General features: G+C 47.2%; 1 protein-coding gene across 1 annotated transcript; it reads right to left on the bottom strand.

Moving 5' to 3' along the window:
- Positions 1–7648: 7648 nt before the first annotated feature.
- Positions 7649–12585, bottom strand: LOC142071187 (uncharacterized). The gene is made up of 2 exons (XM_075125824.1): positions 11475–12585; positions 7649–8460 (listed from the first exon to the last, which is right to left on the bottom strand). Exons 1-2 carry the CDS (start codon positions 12408–12410, stop codon positions 8056–8058), a joined length of 1341 nt encoding a protein of 446 aa, XP_074981925.1. The 5' UTR covers positions 12411–12585; the 3' UTR covers positions 7649–8055.
- Positions 12586–15717: the final 3132 nt, after the last annotated feature.

Genomic DNA, 15717 nt, shown 5'->3' with positions numbered 1-15717 from the left:
TCCATGACCATCGCTCCCAAGAGGAGGAGGCAGGTGGTGGTCGGGGGCTCTCCCCTGGGGGGGGACTGAGTCATCTATCTGCTGCCCCGACCAGGAAAACTGAGAAGTCTGCTGCTTGCCACGATCTAGGATTCGCGATGTGATGGAGAGACTGCCGAGACTCATCAAGCCCTCGGATCGCTACCCCTTCCTGCTTCTCCACGTGGGCACCAATGATACTGCCAAGAATGACCTTGAGCGGATCACTGAAGACTACGTGGCTCTGGGAGGAAGGATAAAGGAGTTTGAGGCGCAAGTGGTGTTCTCGTCCATCCTCCCCATGGAAGGAAAAGGCCTGGGTAGAGACCGTCAAATCGTGGACGTCAACGAATGACTACGCAGGTGGTGTCAGAGAGAAGGCTTCCGATTCTTTGACCATGGGATGGTGTTCCAAGAAGGAGGAGTGCTAGGCAGAGACGGGCTGCACCTAATGAAGAAAGGGAAGAGCATCTTCACAAGCAGGCTGACTAACCTAGTGAGGAGGGCTTGAAACTAGGTTCACCGGGGGAAGGAGACCAAAGCCCTGAGGTAAGTGGGGATGTGGGATACCGGGAGGAAGCACGTGCAGGAGAGCGCGAGAGGGGAGGACTCCTGCCTCAGATGAAGAAAGCAGGACAAACAGCAAGTTATCTCAAGTGCGTATACACAAATGCAAGAAGCCTGGAAAACAAGAAGGGAGAACTGGAAGTCCTGGCACAGTCAAGGAATTATGACGTGATTGGAATAACAGAGACTTGGTGGGATAACTCACATGACTGGAGTACTGTCATGGATGGATATAAACTGTTCAGGAAGGACAGGCAGGGCAGAAAAGGTGCGGGAGTTGCATTGTATGTAACAGAGCAGTATGACTGCTCAGAGCTCCTGTATGAAACTGCAGAAAAACCTGAGAGTCTCTGGATTAAGTTTAGAAGTCTGAGCAACACGGGTGATGTCGTGGTGGGAGTCTGCTATAGAGCACCGGACCAGGGGGATGAGGTGGAAGAGGCTTTCTTCTGGCAACTCACGGAAGTTACTAGATTGCAGGCCCTGGTTCTCATGGGAGACTTCAAACACCCTGATATTTACTGGGAGAGCAATACAGCGGTGCACAGACAATCCAGGAAGTTTTTGGAAAGGGTAGGGGACAATTTCCTGGTGCAAGTGCTGGAGGAACCAACTAGGGGCAGAGCTCTTCTTGACCTGCTGCTCACAAACCCAGAAGAATTAGTAGGGGAAGCAAAAGTGGATGGGAACCTGGGAGGCAGTGACCATGAGATGGTCGAGTTCAGGATCCTGACACAAGGAAGAAAGGAGAGCAGCAGAATACGGACCCTGGACTTCAGAAAAGCAGACTGACAACCTCAGGGAACTGATGGGCAGGATCCCCTTGGAGAATAACATGAGGGGGAAAGGAGTTCAGGAGAGCTGGCTGTATTTTAAAGAATCCTTATTGAGGTTACAGGGACAAACCATCCCGAAGTGTAGAAGTGGAAGATTGGACAAATGACCAGGGAAGAGTATAAAAATATTGCTCGGGCATGCAAGAGAGAAATCAGGAAGGCCAAATCACACCTGGAGTTGCAGCTAGCAAGAGATGTTAAGAGTAACGAGAAGGGTTTCTTCAGGTATGTTAGCAACAAGAAGAAAGTCAAAGAAGGTGTGGGCCCCTTACTGAATGAGGGAGGCAACCTAGTGACAGAGGATGTGGAAAAAGCTAATGTACTCAATGCTTTTTTTGCCTCTGTCTTCATGAATGAGGTCAGCTCCCAGACTACTGCACTGGGCAGCACAGCATGGGGAGGAGGTGACCAGCCCTCTGTGGAGAAAGAAGTGGTTCGGGACTATTTAGAAAATCTGGACAAGCACAAATCCATGGGGCTGGATGCGCTGCATCTGAAAGTGCTAAAGGAGCTGGCTGATGTGATTGCAGAGCCATTGGCCATTATCTTTGAAAACTCATGGCGATCAGGGGAGGTCCCGGATGATTGGAAAAAGACTAATGTGGTGCCCATCTCTAAAAAAAGGGAAGGAGGAGGGGATCCTGGGAACTACAGGCCAGTCAGCCTCACCTCAGTCCCTGGAAAAATCATGGAGCAGGTCCTCAAGGAATCAATTCTGAAGCACTTAGAGAACAGGAAAGTGATCAGAAACAGTCAGCATGGATTCACCAAGAATAAGTCATGCCTGACTAATGTAATTGCCTTCTATGACAAGATATCTGGCTCTATAGATGAGGGGAAAGCAGTGGACGTGTTGTTCCTTGACTTTAGGAAAGCTTTTGACACGGTCTCCCACAGTATTCTTGCCAGCAAGTTAAAGAAGTATGGGCTGGATGAATGGATATAAGGTGGACAGAAAGCTGGCTAGATTGTCGGGCTCAAAGGGTAGTGATCAATGACTCCATGTCTAGTTGGCAGCCGGTATCAAGTGGAGTGCCCCAAGGGTCGGTCCTCGTGCCAGATTAATATCTTCATTAATGATCTGGAGGATGGTGTGGATTGCACTCTCAGCAAGTTTGCAGATGACACTAAACTGGGAGGAGAGCTAGATACGCTGGAGGGTAGGGATAGGATACAGAGGGCCCTAGACAAATTGGAGGATTGGGCCAAAAGAAATCTGATGAGGTTTAATAAGGACAAGTGCAGAGTCCTGCACTTAGGATGGAAGAATACAATGCACCGCTACAGACTAGGGACCGAATGGCTAGGCAGCAGCTCTGCAGAAAAGGACCTAGGGATGACAATGGATGAGAAGCTGGATATGAGTCAACAGTGTGCCCTTGTTGCCAAGAAGGCCAATGGCATTTTGGGATGTATAAGTAGGGGCAGTGCCAGCAGATCAAGGGACGTGATCATTCCCCTCTATCTGACATTGGTGAGGCCTCATCTGGAGTAGTGTGTCCAGTTTTGGGCCCCACACTAAAAAAGGATGTGGATAAATTGGAAAACGTCCAGAGGAGGGCAACAAAAATGATTAGGGGACTGGAACACATGACTTATGAGGAGAGGCTGAGGGAACTGGGATTGTTTAGTCTGCGGAAGAGAAGAATGAGGGGGGATTTGATAGCTGCTTTCAACTACCTGAAAGGGGGTTCCAAAGAGGATGAATCTAGACTGTTCTCAGCAGTAGCAGATGAAAGAACGAGGAGTAATGGTCTCAAGTTGCAATGGGGAGCTGTAGGTTGGATATTAGGAAAAACTTTTTCACTAGGAGGGTGGTGAAACACTGGAATGTGTTACCTCGGGGGGGGGGGGGTGGAATCTTCTTCCTTAGAAGTTTTTTAGGTCAGGCTTGACAAAGCCCTGGCTGGGATGATTTAGTTGGGGATTGGTCCTGCTTTGAGCAGGGGTTGGACTAACATCCTGGAGGTCCCTTCCAACCCTGATATTCTATGATTCTATGAAATTGAAAAAAGTTGGAACAAATATAAAAATGCTATAAACAATTATATGGTCTTTTTAATTCTGCATTTCTCTCTTTCCAAGTGGAAGCTTCAAAACATGAAAAGTGAATGTATCCTTTTAAAAATAATATACCTAAGTAAAAAAATTGCAGTGACATCTAAAAATAGAGATATTTGTCTTTCTAGAAAGTACAGCTTGTCAGAGAACGTGGTGTGCTCACACAGCATGCAAGGTTTTCTCTGTTTATATTAAATCTGGATTATTCTATTTTATTTCCAGAGACCATCAGTCATGATTTACATCCAACACACACGTGGAGAGCAGAAGGAGGGAAAAATGTCGTTGTCCCCCCACACTATAAATCTCCATATGAAACACACTATAACCTGAGAAAGGAAGGAATGCTTCAGAGTACTAGGTAGTCTGTTTCTTTGCATTACGTCTGTTTGACATAAAATAGATAGAAAGTCTGATTGAACTGTAAAATCAATAATGAAAGAATGTAGATCATGAGTTGTGAATGTATCTGGTAATGAAAAGGATTAATTAGTTTCTGAATATTGCCAGAGTGAATTAGGCCCTCATCCTCCAAGACAATGGGGCTTGGCAGCACATCTAATTATTTTACTATTTTCCTGATTGTCAACTATTAACAAGCCTTTCCTTAATGGAGTATCTTGTCAGCTCAGGTTTCCAGGTTCACTTCCTGTTTTGTCAACCAAGTGGCTGATGAAATTCTCTGCGTTACCCCACAAAAATTATCTCCTGACTGAAATTGTATCTACAAATTGTTTCTATTGTGCAAATCCTCAACTTTATAAACACTGAAGTATGTGGCTCAATTTAGCATTGCTTTTCTCGCTAGAATCTTAAAAATATACTGACAAAGTAGTTCCTTTAGTAGTCATTTAAGCCTCTTCTGTATGTAGAATTTTAACATTAACAGTAATATTTTATGTTCCACATTTGAAGTTAATTGCTGGTGAGGAACTTTTTAGAAAGTGAGCAGCATGGATAGAAGATATGAATAGTGTTGGGTCAACCATGCAAAAACAGCAAGATGGTTAGTCCTAAAATGCTGACCAAACAAAAATCAACCTGATTCAAAACCAGGGGTCGGCAACCGATGGCATGTGAGCTGATTTTTAATGGCACGCTGCTGCTTGCCAGGCCCCAGCCCGCTGCCGAACCCAGGCCGGGACCCCAGCAGGCAGCAGCATGCCATTAAAAATCCTGCCCGCACTGCCCGCCCCCACCCCCCTCAGCGGGGGCAGGGTGAAGAAGCTTGGTCCTGCCAGCTGCTGCTGCAGGGCAGGCGAGCTCCCCCCTCCCCCGCCTCTTTCCCCAGCATGCTGCGTTCCTGCCCATCCTCCTCTCCCTCCCTGCCGCCGATCAGCTGATGGCCCTTGAGAGGGAGGGGGAGAAGCGGAGCCGCAACACGCTCGCTGCTCCGGGGAGGAGGCGGAGTCTTGGGGAAGGGGGGTGGAATTAGGGCATATCCCCTTTAGCCCCCTAGGGTCGTGGGGAGCACCCCCACGACCCTAGCCCACATCCCCAGCCCTCTGTCCTGACCCCTGCACTCCCCCACAACCCCAGTCCTGACTCCAGCCCCCCACACACATACCCAGCCCCCCACACCCCATGCCCTGACTCCTGCACCCCCCCATACCCTATGCCCTGACTCCCGCACCCCCCACATTCCGAGCCCCACCCTGAGCACCAAACGGGAGCTCCTGCAGCCCCCCCCCCCCATTCCCACCTGCACCCCTCACACCAAATGGGAGCTCCCCAGGTAAGCACTCCACACCCAAACCTCCTGCCCCAATCCTAAGCCCCCTCCCTCATTCTAGCTCCTGGCCAGACCCTGCACCCTAAACCCCAGCCTGCTCCTTCACCCCCAGCCCAGTGCTCAGTGCACTCCCACCCTCAGCTCAGTGCAGAGAGAGAGGAAGAGAATGAGCTAGAACCAGGGAGAAGGTAGGCACCCACTCTATGTGGGCAGGACCAGGATCCCAGACTGGCAGTGGGCTGAGAGGGGCCAGCAGCCGGGACCCTGGCTGGCAGGAGCCAGCGGATGGAACCTCAGACCGGCAGCGCGCTGAGTGGCAGCAGGCTGAGCCGCTCAGCCCACTGCTAGTCTGGGGTTCTGGCTGCCGGCCCCTTGCCAGCCGGGGTCCCGGCCGCAGGTCCCGCTCAGCCTGCTGCCAGCCTAAGTGAATGGAACCCCAGGCTGGCAGCGGGCTGAGCGGGCCGGCGGCGTAAGATCAGCATTTTAATTTAATTTTAAATGAAGCTTCTTAAACATTTTGAAAACCTTGTTTACTTTACATAGGACAATAGTTTAGTCATATAATATATAGACTTATAGAAAGAGACATTATAAAAAACATTAAAATGTATTACTGGCATGCGAAACCTTAAATTAAAGTGAATAAATGAAGACTCTGCACACCACTTCTGAAAGTTTGCCGACTCCTGCTCTAAACCATACTCTGATGTCTGTGGCTTGTATACTACTAGGTTTGGTCAATATTTACCCTTTATATCCTATGTTCTTGTGCTTTTAAATGTATTCAAAGGTGCCCAGACCTTGGATGGACACTTTTTGGCATGGAGTTTGCATAAAACGAAAACCAAAATAAATAATCCCATTATATTAATTACGTAAAGTAGTTATGCACAAAGTAATAAATGCATGATAGGTATGCTTGGCAGAAACATCACAGTTTGCATCTTACCTAATAATGTAGATAATGTGATATATCAAGTTATAGGAAGAATATAACTAGAGAATTGCCATTAATAATCTGCTAATAGCAACTAGACAGACAATCAGACTGGTAACTCCTGAGATCTTTACTACTCCTTTGTACACAAATCCCAACTATCTGTAACTAACCACATGTCACAGCTACACAGAATATCCCGGCCTTGCAAGCTATAACTATTCTCAGTTTCATAATTATACATTTCAGTTTTAATCTTTCCCTCAAACCCACTTTCTGATTGGTGAAAAGTTACATAAAAGAAGTCTAAAATTGCTCCCCAGGACAACAGAGCCTCTGCTGTGAAGAATTCCTGTTAGTCAAGTTAGAAATGTTACAGCATTTACAAGTTACACAGTATGTTTAGAGGTTGGAATTATTGACTGTGCATTGTAAAGACAGGAAAAACAAGTTCAGGGTAGGAACTTGGTAGGTAGGAATAGCGGTCAGTAGGTTTCCGGGATAGGGTGGTGTTTATGTGACCATCGCTTATTAGCACCATAGTGTCCAGGAAGTGGATCTCTTGTGTGGACTGGTCACAAACAAACACCACCCTATACGGGAAACCTACTGACCACTATTCCTACCTACATTCCTCCAGCTTTCATCCAGACCACACCACACGATCCATTGTCTACAGCCAAGCTCTACGATACAACCGCATTTGCTCCAACCCCTCACACAGAGACAAACACCTACAAGATCTCTAGCAAGCATTCTTACAACTACAATACCCACCTGCTGAAGTGAAGAAACAGATTGACAGAGCCAGAAGAGTACCCAGAAGTCACCTACTACAGGACAGGCCCAACAAAGAAAATAACAGAACGCCACTAGCCATCACTTTCAGCCCCAACTAAAACCTCTCCAACACATCATCAAGGATCTACAACCTATCCTGAAGGACGACAAATCACTCTCACAGATCTTGGGAGACAGGCCAGTCCTTGCTTACAGACAGCCCCCCAACCTGAAGCAAATACTCACCAGCAACCACAAACCACACAACAGAACCACTAACCCAGGAACCTATCCTTGCAACAAAGCCCGTTGCCAACTGTGTCCACATATCTATTCAGGGGACACCATCACAGGGCCTAATCACATCAGCCACACTATCAGAGGCTCGTTCACCTGCACATCCACCAATGTGATATATGCCATCATGTGCCAGCAGTGCCCCTCTGCCACGTACATTGGTCAAACTGGACAGTCTCTACGTAAAATAAATGGACACAAATCAGACGTCAGGAATTATAACATTCAAAACCAGTTGGAGAACTGTGGCGGTTCAGTGATGAGACAGAACACAGCTTTATGCAAGCAAACAGGCTGGTCAGCGGAGATGGGCCGTTCTCTGCCCCCCCGCCTTCCACCTTCTCCTTTTATTATATTTCTCCCCCTAAGCATTACACACTGCTACCGCAAAAAGATACACAAAGGAATGTATGACGTTGATTAATATACTTAGTTGCATCTTTTATATACTACAATCCTGGTTCTCAGGCCTTGAGCCCAGGCTAAGAAAGCCTCCCACAATTACTGTCCAAACAATCAAGTTCTCATGGTTCATATCTAGCCCTTGTCCTTGGATAGAGCAATGTGTGCATTGCTTCTACGAAACAGTCAGGGTGTGCCCCACCTGCTTCTAGGTGGACTAGCTAAACATTAACCCTTCATCTCCCCGTTTTTTATTTATTAATATTTGGCCATCTCATGGTAGCCGTCAATTTGTTTTGTCATGCTATTTAACTCCCAGACAGACAAGGACATAACCTGGGGAGCTTTCCAGGGCAAAATTTTACAAAATCTTAACAAGGAAAGAATACATTGTACACAGCAGCAGCAAAAAATAAGCCCAATAATTACAAACACAAAATAACCAAAAGCTCAACATCTGCAATATAATCATCTAAAGGGGGTACACTTCTTTTAGGAAATAGCAGGCACAAAAGGCACACAATCATCACAGAATTAGCAGTGATTTGGGCGAGAATCGCCACAAACAAAGTCTCAGGAGTCTCTGGCTGTTGATCTGCTGCCAGTCTTCGTTGAGCCGCGGCGACTAATGCTTTTACTGCTCCCCATGTCACGGGCTGGCTTGGGACGCTACGCCTCCTCCGTTTCCGTCCCGTCGTTGTCGACTCGGGGGGCAACGCGGTCTCCTCCAAGGTCAGCTGAAACTCCGGTATGGGATTCGACAGTCCCTGGTGCCATGCCATGTTGTTTAAGTGCCGGTCGCACACACCGAGCTGGAACCCACAACGGTCCTGCAGGGAGAGACACAGCAGCATATCCCCGACCCCAAGTGATTAGAGGTACTGGGCCCAGCCACTGTGGATCGGGCAGCTGACAGTAATAGACACGTGGTCTTTCCAGTACCTCAGATTTGTGAAAATGCCGATCCGCAGGGGTCTGCTGATCTGCATTCAGTGTTAAATTATTTAAAGTAAACAAGAGGATATGCATTTGTTGTTAAATGTCTCCTAAGGTTCGGAGACGCAGCTCCCCTTGTTTTAATTGTTTATCTAGCAAGGTTTTGAGTGTGCGATTGGCACGTTCAACAATGGCTTGGCCCGTGAAATTATAAGGGATTCCGTGTGTAAGACGGACGTCCCAGCAGGCACAAAAGGTGGAGAGGGCTGCAGAGCAGTAGGCTGGGGCATATCTGTTTTAATTTGGCAGGGGCGACCCATAACAAAAAGGCAGGCCAGAAAATGGTGAATAACTTTGTTAGTGGCTTCCCCACATTGTGGGGAAGCCCAAAAAAAAACTTAAAGAAATATCAACGGAAACATGTAAAAACAAATAGGGGCGGAATTGTGGCACATGAGTAACATCCATCTGCCACAGCTGATTTGCTGCGGTACCTCGGGGGTTAACAGCATAAGAAAAAGTAGGAGCAGCAGCAGCACAGTGGGGGCAGGAACGAACAATGGAACGTGCATGATCAGCAGGAATGTGAAACTGCCGGGCCAAAACAGAGGCAGACTGATGAAAAAAGGCCTGGCTTTCAATGGGGTCAGAAAAAAGGGAATTTACCTGACCACGCAACGCGCGACCGGCGCGTGCATTGCCCTCAGTGAGTGGCCCAGGCAGAGGGGTATGACTGCAAATATGAGCAACAAAATAAGGGAAATGACAAGTGGCAAAAAGGTGCTGCAAAAACAAAAACAGGCGAAGGAGGTCTGCATCAACCTGAGGGGTAATGAGGGCAAGGGGTAAATGATCAATTACCTAATAAACATAATAGGTATCCACAATTAAATTAAAGGGACAATCAGCAAAAGGTTGAAAGGCCAAAATAACAGCAGCTAATTCTGAGGGCAAAGGGGGATGGTAAAAAAAACAATCTTTTAAATCTAACACACAAAGTTGATCGGTTTGAGGAATTAAATTTGGATTTGGCAAGCCAAATTGCAAGGGGCCCATAGGTTGGATGCGTTTATTTATTTCCCTTAAATCATGTAACAGTCGCCAAGTACCCGATTTTTTCTTAATAACAAACACCGGGGTGTTCCAGGGACTAGTGGAGCTCTCCAGTCGCTGTGCTTGCAAATGCTGCTGCACAAGCGAATGAAGTGCTTTTAGCTTTTTTAGAGGGAGGGGCCACTGATCAATCCATACGGGCTCTAAGGATTGCCATACCAAGGGTAAGGCGGAGGGCACGGTGGGTGAGGGAGGGTTTTGGGCCATCAGATGTTAATATCGAGGGTGGTGTCTAACTTTGTAAGTAAATCACGGCCCCAAATATTGAGGTGGACAGGGAGCACAAAAGGGCGGATAGTAGCAAGGGTATGGCCTCCCGGTTTAGAGACAGTGACCCAAGACAAACTTTGGCGCCCGGGTTTACTACCCCCGATCCCCCACAATTCTTTAGAAGGAACCGTAGGCCAATTAACCGGCCACTCCAGATCACGAATCACTGTAACGTCAGCTCCAGTGTCCACCAGCCCTGTAAAAGGAACATCATCTAAGAGAAGTGTTAGCTGAGGCTTCGAGGGGCGGACTGACATTGTCAGAGCAACAAGTGGAGAAGACGCGCTGTGAGACGGCGAGTGAAACAACGTCGATCCAAAGCCGCCTCCGCCCCGAGTTTGATCCTCGGCAGCTGGCACCTGATAGGGGACTAAAATCAATTGTGCAATTGACCGTCCACGCGGGAGCGACTGTGGAAGATGAGTCCACACCTGAACCTTAATAATGCCAGTGTAATCAGCATCAATGACCCCTGGAATGACAAAAAAGCCCTGTTTCCCAGCATGTGAGCGAGGGAGAACAAGACCCACAAAGCCGGCAGGGAGAGGTCCCGTCACCTGTGTAGGTATGGCACAGACCTCCCCTGGCAGCCGAAAGTCAGTGTCCTCCTGCATGATCAAATCAAGCCCTGCACTTCCAGCAGTCGCCGCCCTCATAGAGTCTACGGATTCCAAGGCAGAGGAGCGATTGCCTGAGTAGGAAACACCCCCGTTTGGTCCTGGGTTCGGGGGGAACCCGTCGCGCGGTTTCCCGACCCGCTACGACACTGATTAGCCCAGTGATAACCTTTCCCACACTTGGGGCACTTCTTTGAGGGTCGGGCTGGTGCCTTAGATGAGCGGCACTCCCGCTGAAAATGACCCTCCTTACCACAGCGGTAACAACGCTTCCCCTCCTTCCCAGTTTTTCTGAGGGCGGCAGCCAGAACTCCAGCCTTGTGGGCTTGTGTGCCAATGTTCTGGCACGCCCGCAGCATGTCTGAGAGCTCTAAAATACCAGAGGCTTGCGCTGCCTGGAGAGCACGGCGGCAATCCTCGTTTGCATTTTCAACTGCCAATTTTAACAGGAGCTCGTGAGCTGCCTCAGTGTTATCCACCTGCCGGAGGATAGCCTCATGCAATGTGTTGGTAAAATCCAAAAAGGACTCTGAGGCACCCTGACGGATACTGACAAAGCTTTTGGTAGGCTTGCCTGAATCCGGGACCTTCTTGAAAGCATGCTGGGCACAGGTGGAAATAATGGGGAAGACGGCCTGAGGGAGTTGAGACTGCATCTGAATAGTAGCAAACGGGCCCTCCCCTGCCAATTGCTCATAAATGATACCGTGCGCTGCATGTACCTGAGCTTGGCGTTCTGCCATCTGCCGATACTCACTAAGCCAAATAACATACTGACTAGGTGACAACATCATGCGCAGCAGCGTTTTCCAATCCTCAGGGATTAGGGAGTACCCAGTACCTATCCCTTCAACGAGACCACGCACAAAGGTGCTAGTCAGGCCAAACTCACGAATCGCTTTCCTCACCTCTCTAACCACCGAGTATGACAAAGTGGTCCAGGTGCCCACGGGGTTGCCCTGGTCATCATTCTGCCAGGTCACCGGGCAAACTGAGACCAGATCAGCCAGCTCCTCCGCTGTAAGATCTGATCGAGCTTTCGCTGCGTGAACCATTTGTTGCACCAGCGAAAGCTTCTGAGCAGATGCAGATGACCCTCCGGGGGGCCCCACGGGGGGAGGGTGATCACACACCGGCTCCGGTGGGGAAGGCCAGGGAGGCGGTGGTAATAGAGGCACTGGGGGCGAAGCAGGGGGAGGGATGGCTGCAGGAGCGGACGGGGGCGGCGGGATCGGCAGCCCCTCTGTTGGTGCTGGAGAGGGCCTTTCCGAGGCGACACGCTGTGTCGCATCGCCAGGAGGGGGGATGGCTGCAGGAGCAGACGGGGGTGGTGAGATCGGCAGCCCCTCTGTTGGTGCTGGAGAGGGCCTTTCCGAGGCGACACTCTGTGTCGCATCGCCAGGAGGGGGGATGGCTGCAGGAGCAGACGGGGGTGGTGAGATCGGAAGCCCCTCTGTTGGTGCTGGAGAGGGCCTTTCCGAGGCGACACTCTGTGTCGCATCGCCAGGAGGGGGGATGGCTGCAGGAGCAGACGGGCGTGGTGAGATCACCAGCCTCGCGAGGGAGGGCCTGTCGGAGGCGACACGCTGTACCACATCGCGGCAGAGGTGCCAGGCATGTAAAGCCTGCACGGGCGCCCGAGGCTCTTTGTGCAATGTCTGGCCCAATCGCTCCCAGTCTGCTAGCTTAAGGCTTCCAGCTTCAGGATACCATGGGCACTTGGCACACACCTCCTGTAGCAGGAGAGTAAGTGCTCGAGCCGGGCAGTCATGCTGAGCCTTACGCAGCAAATACTGCAGCTCATTGCGGTGTTGCACTTGCAAAGCAGAGAGGGAGCTTCCCATACTTACCACAATGAAAAATACTCACCGGGATCCGCGAAGCGGATGAGTGACGCGTCTGAAACCCTTGCCGGGCGAGGTGAGTGCTGAGGGCCCCACGTTTGGGCGCCAGTTGTGGCGGTTCAGTGATGAGACAGAACACAGCTTTATGCAAGCAAACAGGCTGGTCAGCGGAGATGGGCCGTTCTCTGCCCCCCCGCCTTCCACCTTCTCCTTTTATTATATTTCTCCCCCTAAGCATTACACACTGCTACCGCAAAAAGATACACAAAGGAATGTATGACGTTGATTAATATACTTAGTTGCATCTTTTATATACTACAATCCTGGTTCTCAGGCCTTGAGCCCAGGCTAAGAAAGCCTCCCACAATTACTGTCCAAACAATCAAGTTCTCATGGTTCATATCTAGCCCTTGTCCTTGGATAGAGCAATGTGTGCATTGCTTCTACGAAACAGTCAGGGTGTGCCCCGCCTGCTTCTAGGTGGACTAGCTAAACATTAACCCTTCAGAGAACACTTCAATCTCTTTGGTCACTCGATTACAGACCTAAAAGTTGCAATTCTTCAACAAAAAAACTTCAAAAACAGACTCCAACAAGAGACTGCTGAATTGGAATTAATTTGCAAACTGGATACAATTAACTTAGGCTTGAATAGAGACTGGGAGTGGATGGGTCATTACACAAAGTAAAACTATTTCCCCATGTTTATTTCCCCCTCCCCGCCCCCACTGTTCCTCAGATGTTCTTGTCAACTGCTGGAAATGGCCCATCTTGATTATCACTACAAAAAGGTTCCCCGCCCCCCCCCCCCCGCCAGCTCTCCTGCTGGTAATAGCTCACCTTAAGTGATCACTCTCATTACAGTGTGTATGGTAACACCCATTGTTTCATGTTCTCTATGTATATAAATCTCCCCACTGTATTTTCCACTGAATGCATCCAATGAAGTGAGTTTAAATAAATTTGTTAGTCTTTAAGGTGCCACAAGTACTCCTTTTCTTTTTGCAAATATAGACTAACACGGCTGCTACTCTGATACTTGTACAGTGATTGTTAACTCACGTATATTTTATTTAAAGGTCTCTTGGAAACTAGCCATCTTCACAAGCCCTATCACAGTGCAAAGATGAAACAAAGATGATATTCAAAGCTTTTGTTAGTTTTCTAGTTTTGCTAATGAGGCATTTTCAGTTTGGTAACATCCTGGCAATCTTGTTACCTAACTAGGGAATCAGAGATAATTAAACAAAACATGTATTTTTATTACTGAGTCATTGTTTCATAACACATTTTCTATTCAAAATATTTTTAAAAAAATCTAAAACCAATGTCATTCTAGCAGAGAATTAAAATTAATTCCTGCTTGAAAAAAATTGGAAAAATTGTGTATCATTAGATGTGCACTGATTTCTAATCACATTTGTGAACTTTTGTTTTATTAAGGTCTGAAAATCTAATAAGTCTGTGCTACATTAAGGGAAACACACGGGATCTCACTTTCACCATTTGTTTTGTGTATAAATGAAATTTAATACCTTCTGGGGAAAGTAGATTAAATTAAGCAAAGAAAAAAAATGTTTGTCTCATTTGTCTGGTACCACATACTACAGGATATTTTAGCTCCATCCAGGGATAAAACTGTTGGAGAATAGTTTTTAGAGTAAAAAAAATGGACCATACAATATGCACATTACTGTTATGACACATTATGCTTGACTATTGAGAAGAATTGCATTTTCCCCATCAAGAGTGAATTTATGGATTTTTTTATATGTGCTCAATGAATATTTACTACAAACCAATTGAGTTTGCTTAGTTACTCTCTTGCATGTAGATGTTAGCTGATCTGTAAAAAAACATGTTACTGCTTCATTGCACTCTGAAATGAGTGTGAAACACTCCTTTACTTGCCAGAAATACTCCAACCAATACAAATCCACCATTAAATCATAAATAATATTCACTCTTCCATTAAGAGGATGCATCCAATTCTAAAAGATTTCATAATACCAGAGGGTGAAGGAACCAGAGAATCTCTCTGATCCTTATTAAGAGAGACTCAGAACATGAATCGGTTCACATTTAAAGCAGAACTTTATTATTAGTTATGTTCCCTATGAAAGAAATGTACTCCTGTGCAGAGGACTGGTGGAAGCCCTGTGCCTTACATAAGCCACTATTTGAGGGGAGCAGGGTTTCGTGCCAGCTCAGAAAACAAAGGGTATAGAGAGAAAAATTATGGGCTGGGGTAGGGAAGAAAGCAAAGAATATATGGCTAAGAGGATCCAGTGGCCCAAATCTCCTACATAGTGGTTCTGGATGGGCAGCAACCACTATTCTAATCCATAAACTGTAAAGACTGCACACCACCACAACCTCTTTTTAGATCAGAGGTGGGTGAATTCCATCCTGCCAGCGACCCATCCACATGGAATTCAAATTTCAATCAAATTCTGGTTACTCTGAGTAGGGAATTTCAATTCAAATGCAGAACAAGCTCATTTTTGCTCCAGATGTGTCCTTTGCCCCCTTTTGCACAAGGAGAAAAACCTTGGCCCAGTGAAGTCAATGATAGAACTCCTACTAGTTTCAAAAGAGCCAAGATTGCACCCAAGAGATATATTTGCCCCCTTTTCTTCCTTCTCAGAACTGTAATCCATTATAATTATACTGGCATTATTCAATTTAAATGTGTTTAAAACAGACAAAGTGGGGTGGGAGAAAGGAATATTTAAACTGTAATAAGAACTGAGTGAAACATTCTTAGTGAAACCCCAAACCAGGCCCAACTTACTTGGTTTCAACTTTCATGAAGGAGCTAATTTGGGCTGGGGTTTAGTAAATTTGGGAGGAAAATCATGCACAGCTGGGAGCTTTCTTATGGTTTGGACTGGAAATCAAGCAGAATCTGATGCTTTAAGCTGACTTCTCACATTCATTTGAACCCAAAACTCTCAGCAAATTTAGGTGTGTGAACCAAGGTGACCCTATATTTGTATATATGTTTCACACAAATCCCTGTGAACCGAAACCACTGAGTTTCTCAAAGATCTGGTTTCATAGCAAGATGTTGCCATCAGTGTTGCTTGACTAGGCAATGCTATTTCTGTGCCATCTACCCTTGCAACTGTACTCCGGGTTAAATAAGCGTATAACTACCAGAGCAACTGTATGGTGTAAAATGAAGAGCGATGAGCAACCTTCCCCATTGATTAGCTTCCCTTTAAAACAGACAATTAAAGCCCAGCCTCACATTTTTTGTCTGTGAATGTTTCTTTTTAGTCATTTTTTCTTGCTTTATCCCCTT

This window comes from Caretta caretta, chromosome 2 (assembly GCF_965140235.1).
Source record: "Caretta caretta isolate rCarCar2 chromosome 2, rCarCar1.hap1, whole genome shotgun sequence".
NCBI classification, from domain to species: Eukaryota; Metazoa; Chordata; order Testudines; family Cheloniidae; genus Caretta; species Caretta caretta.
This window is presented reverse-complemented; position numbering and strand designations above follow the sequence as displayed.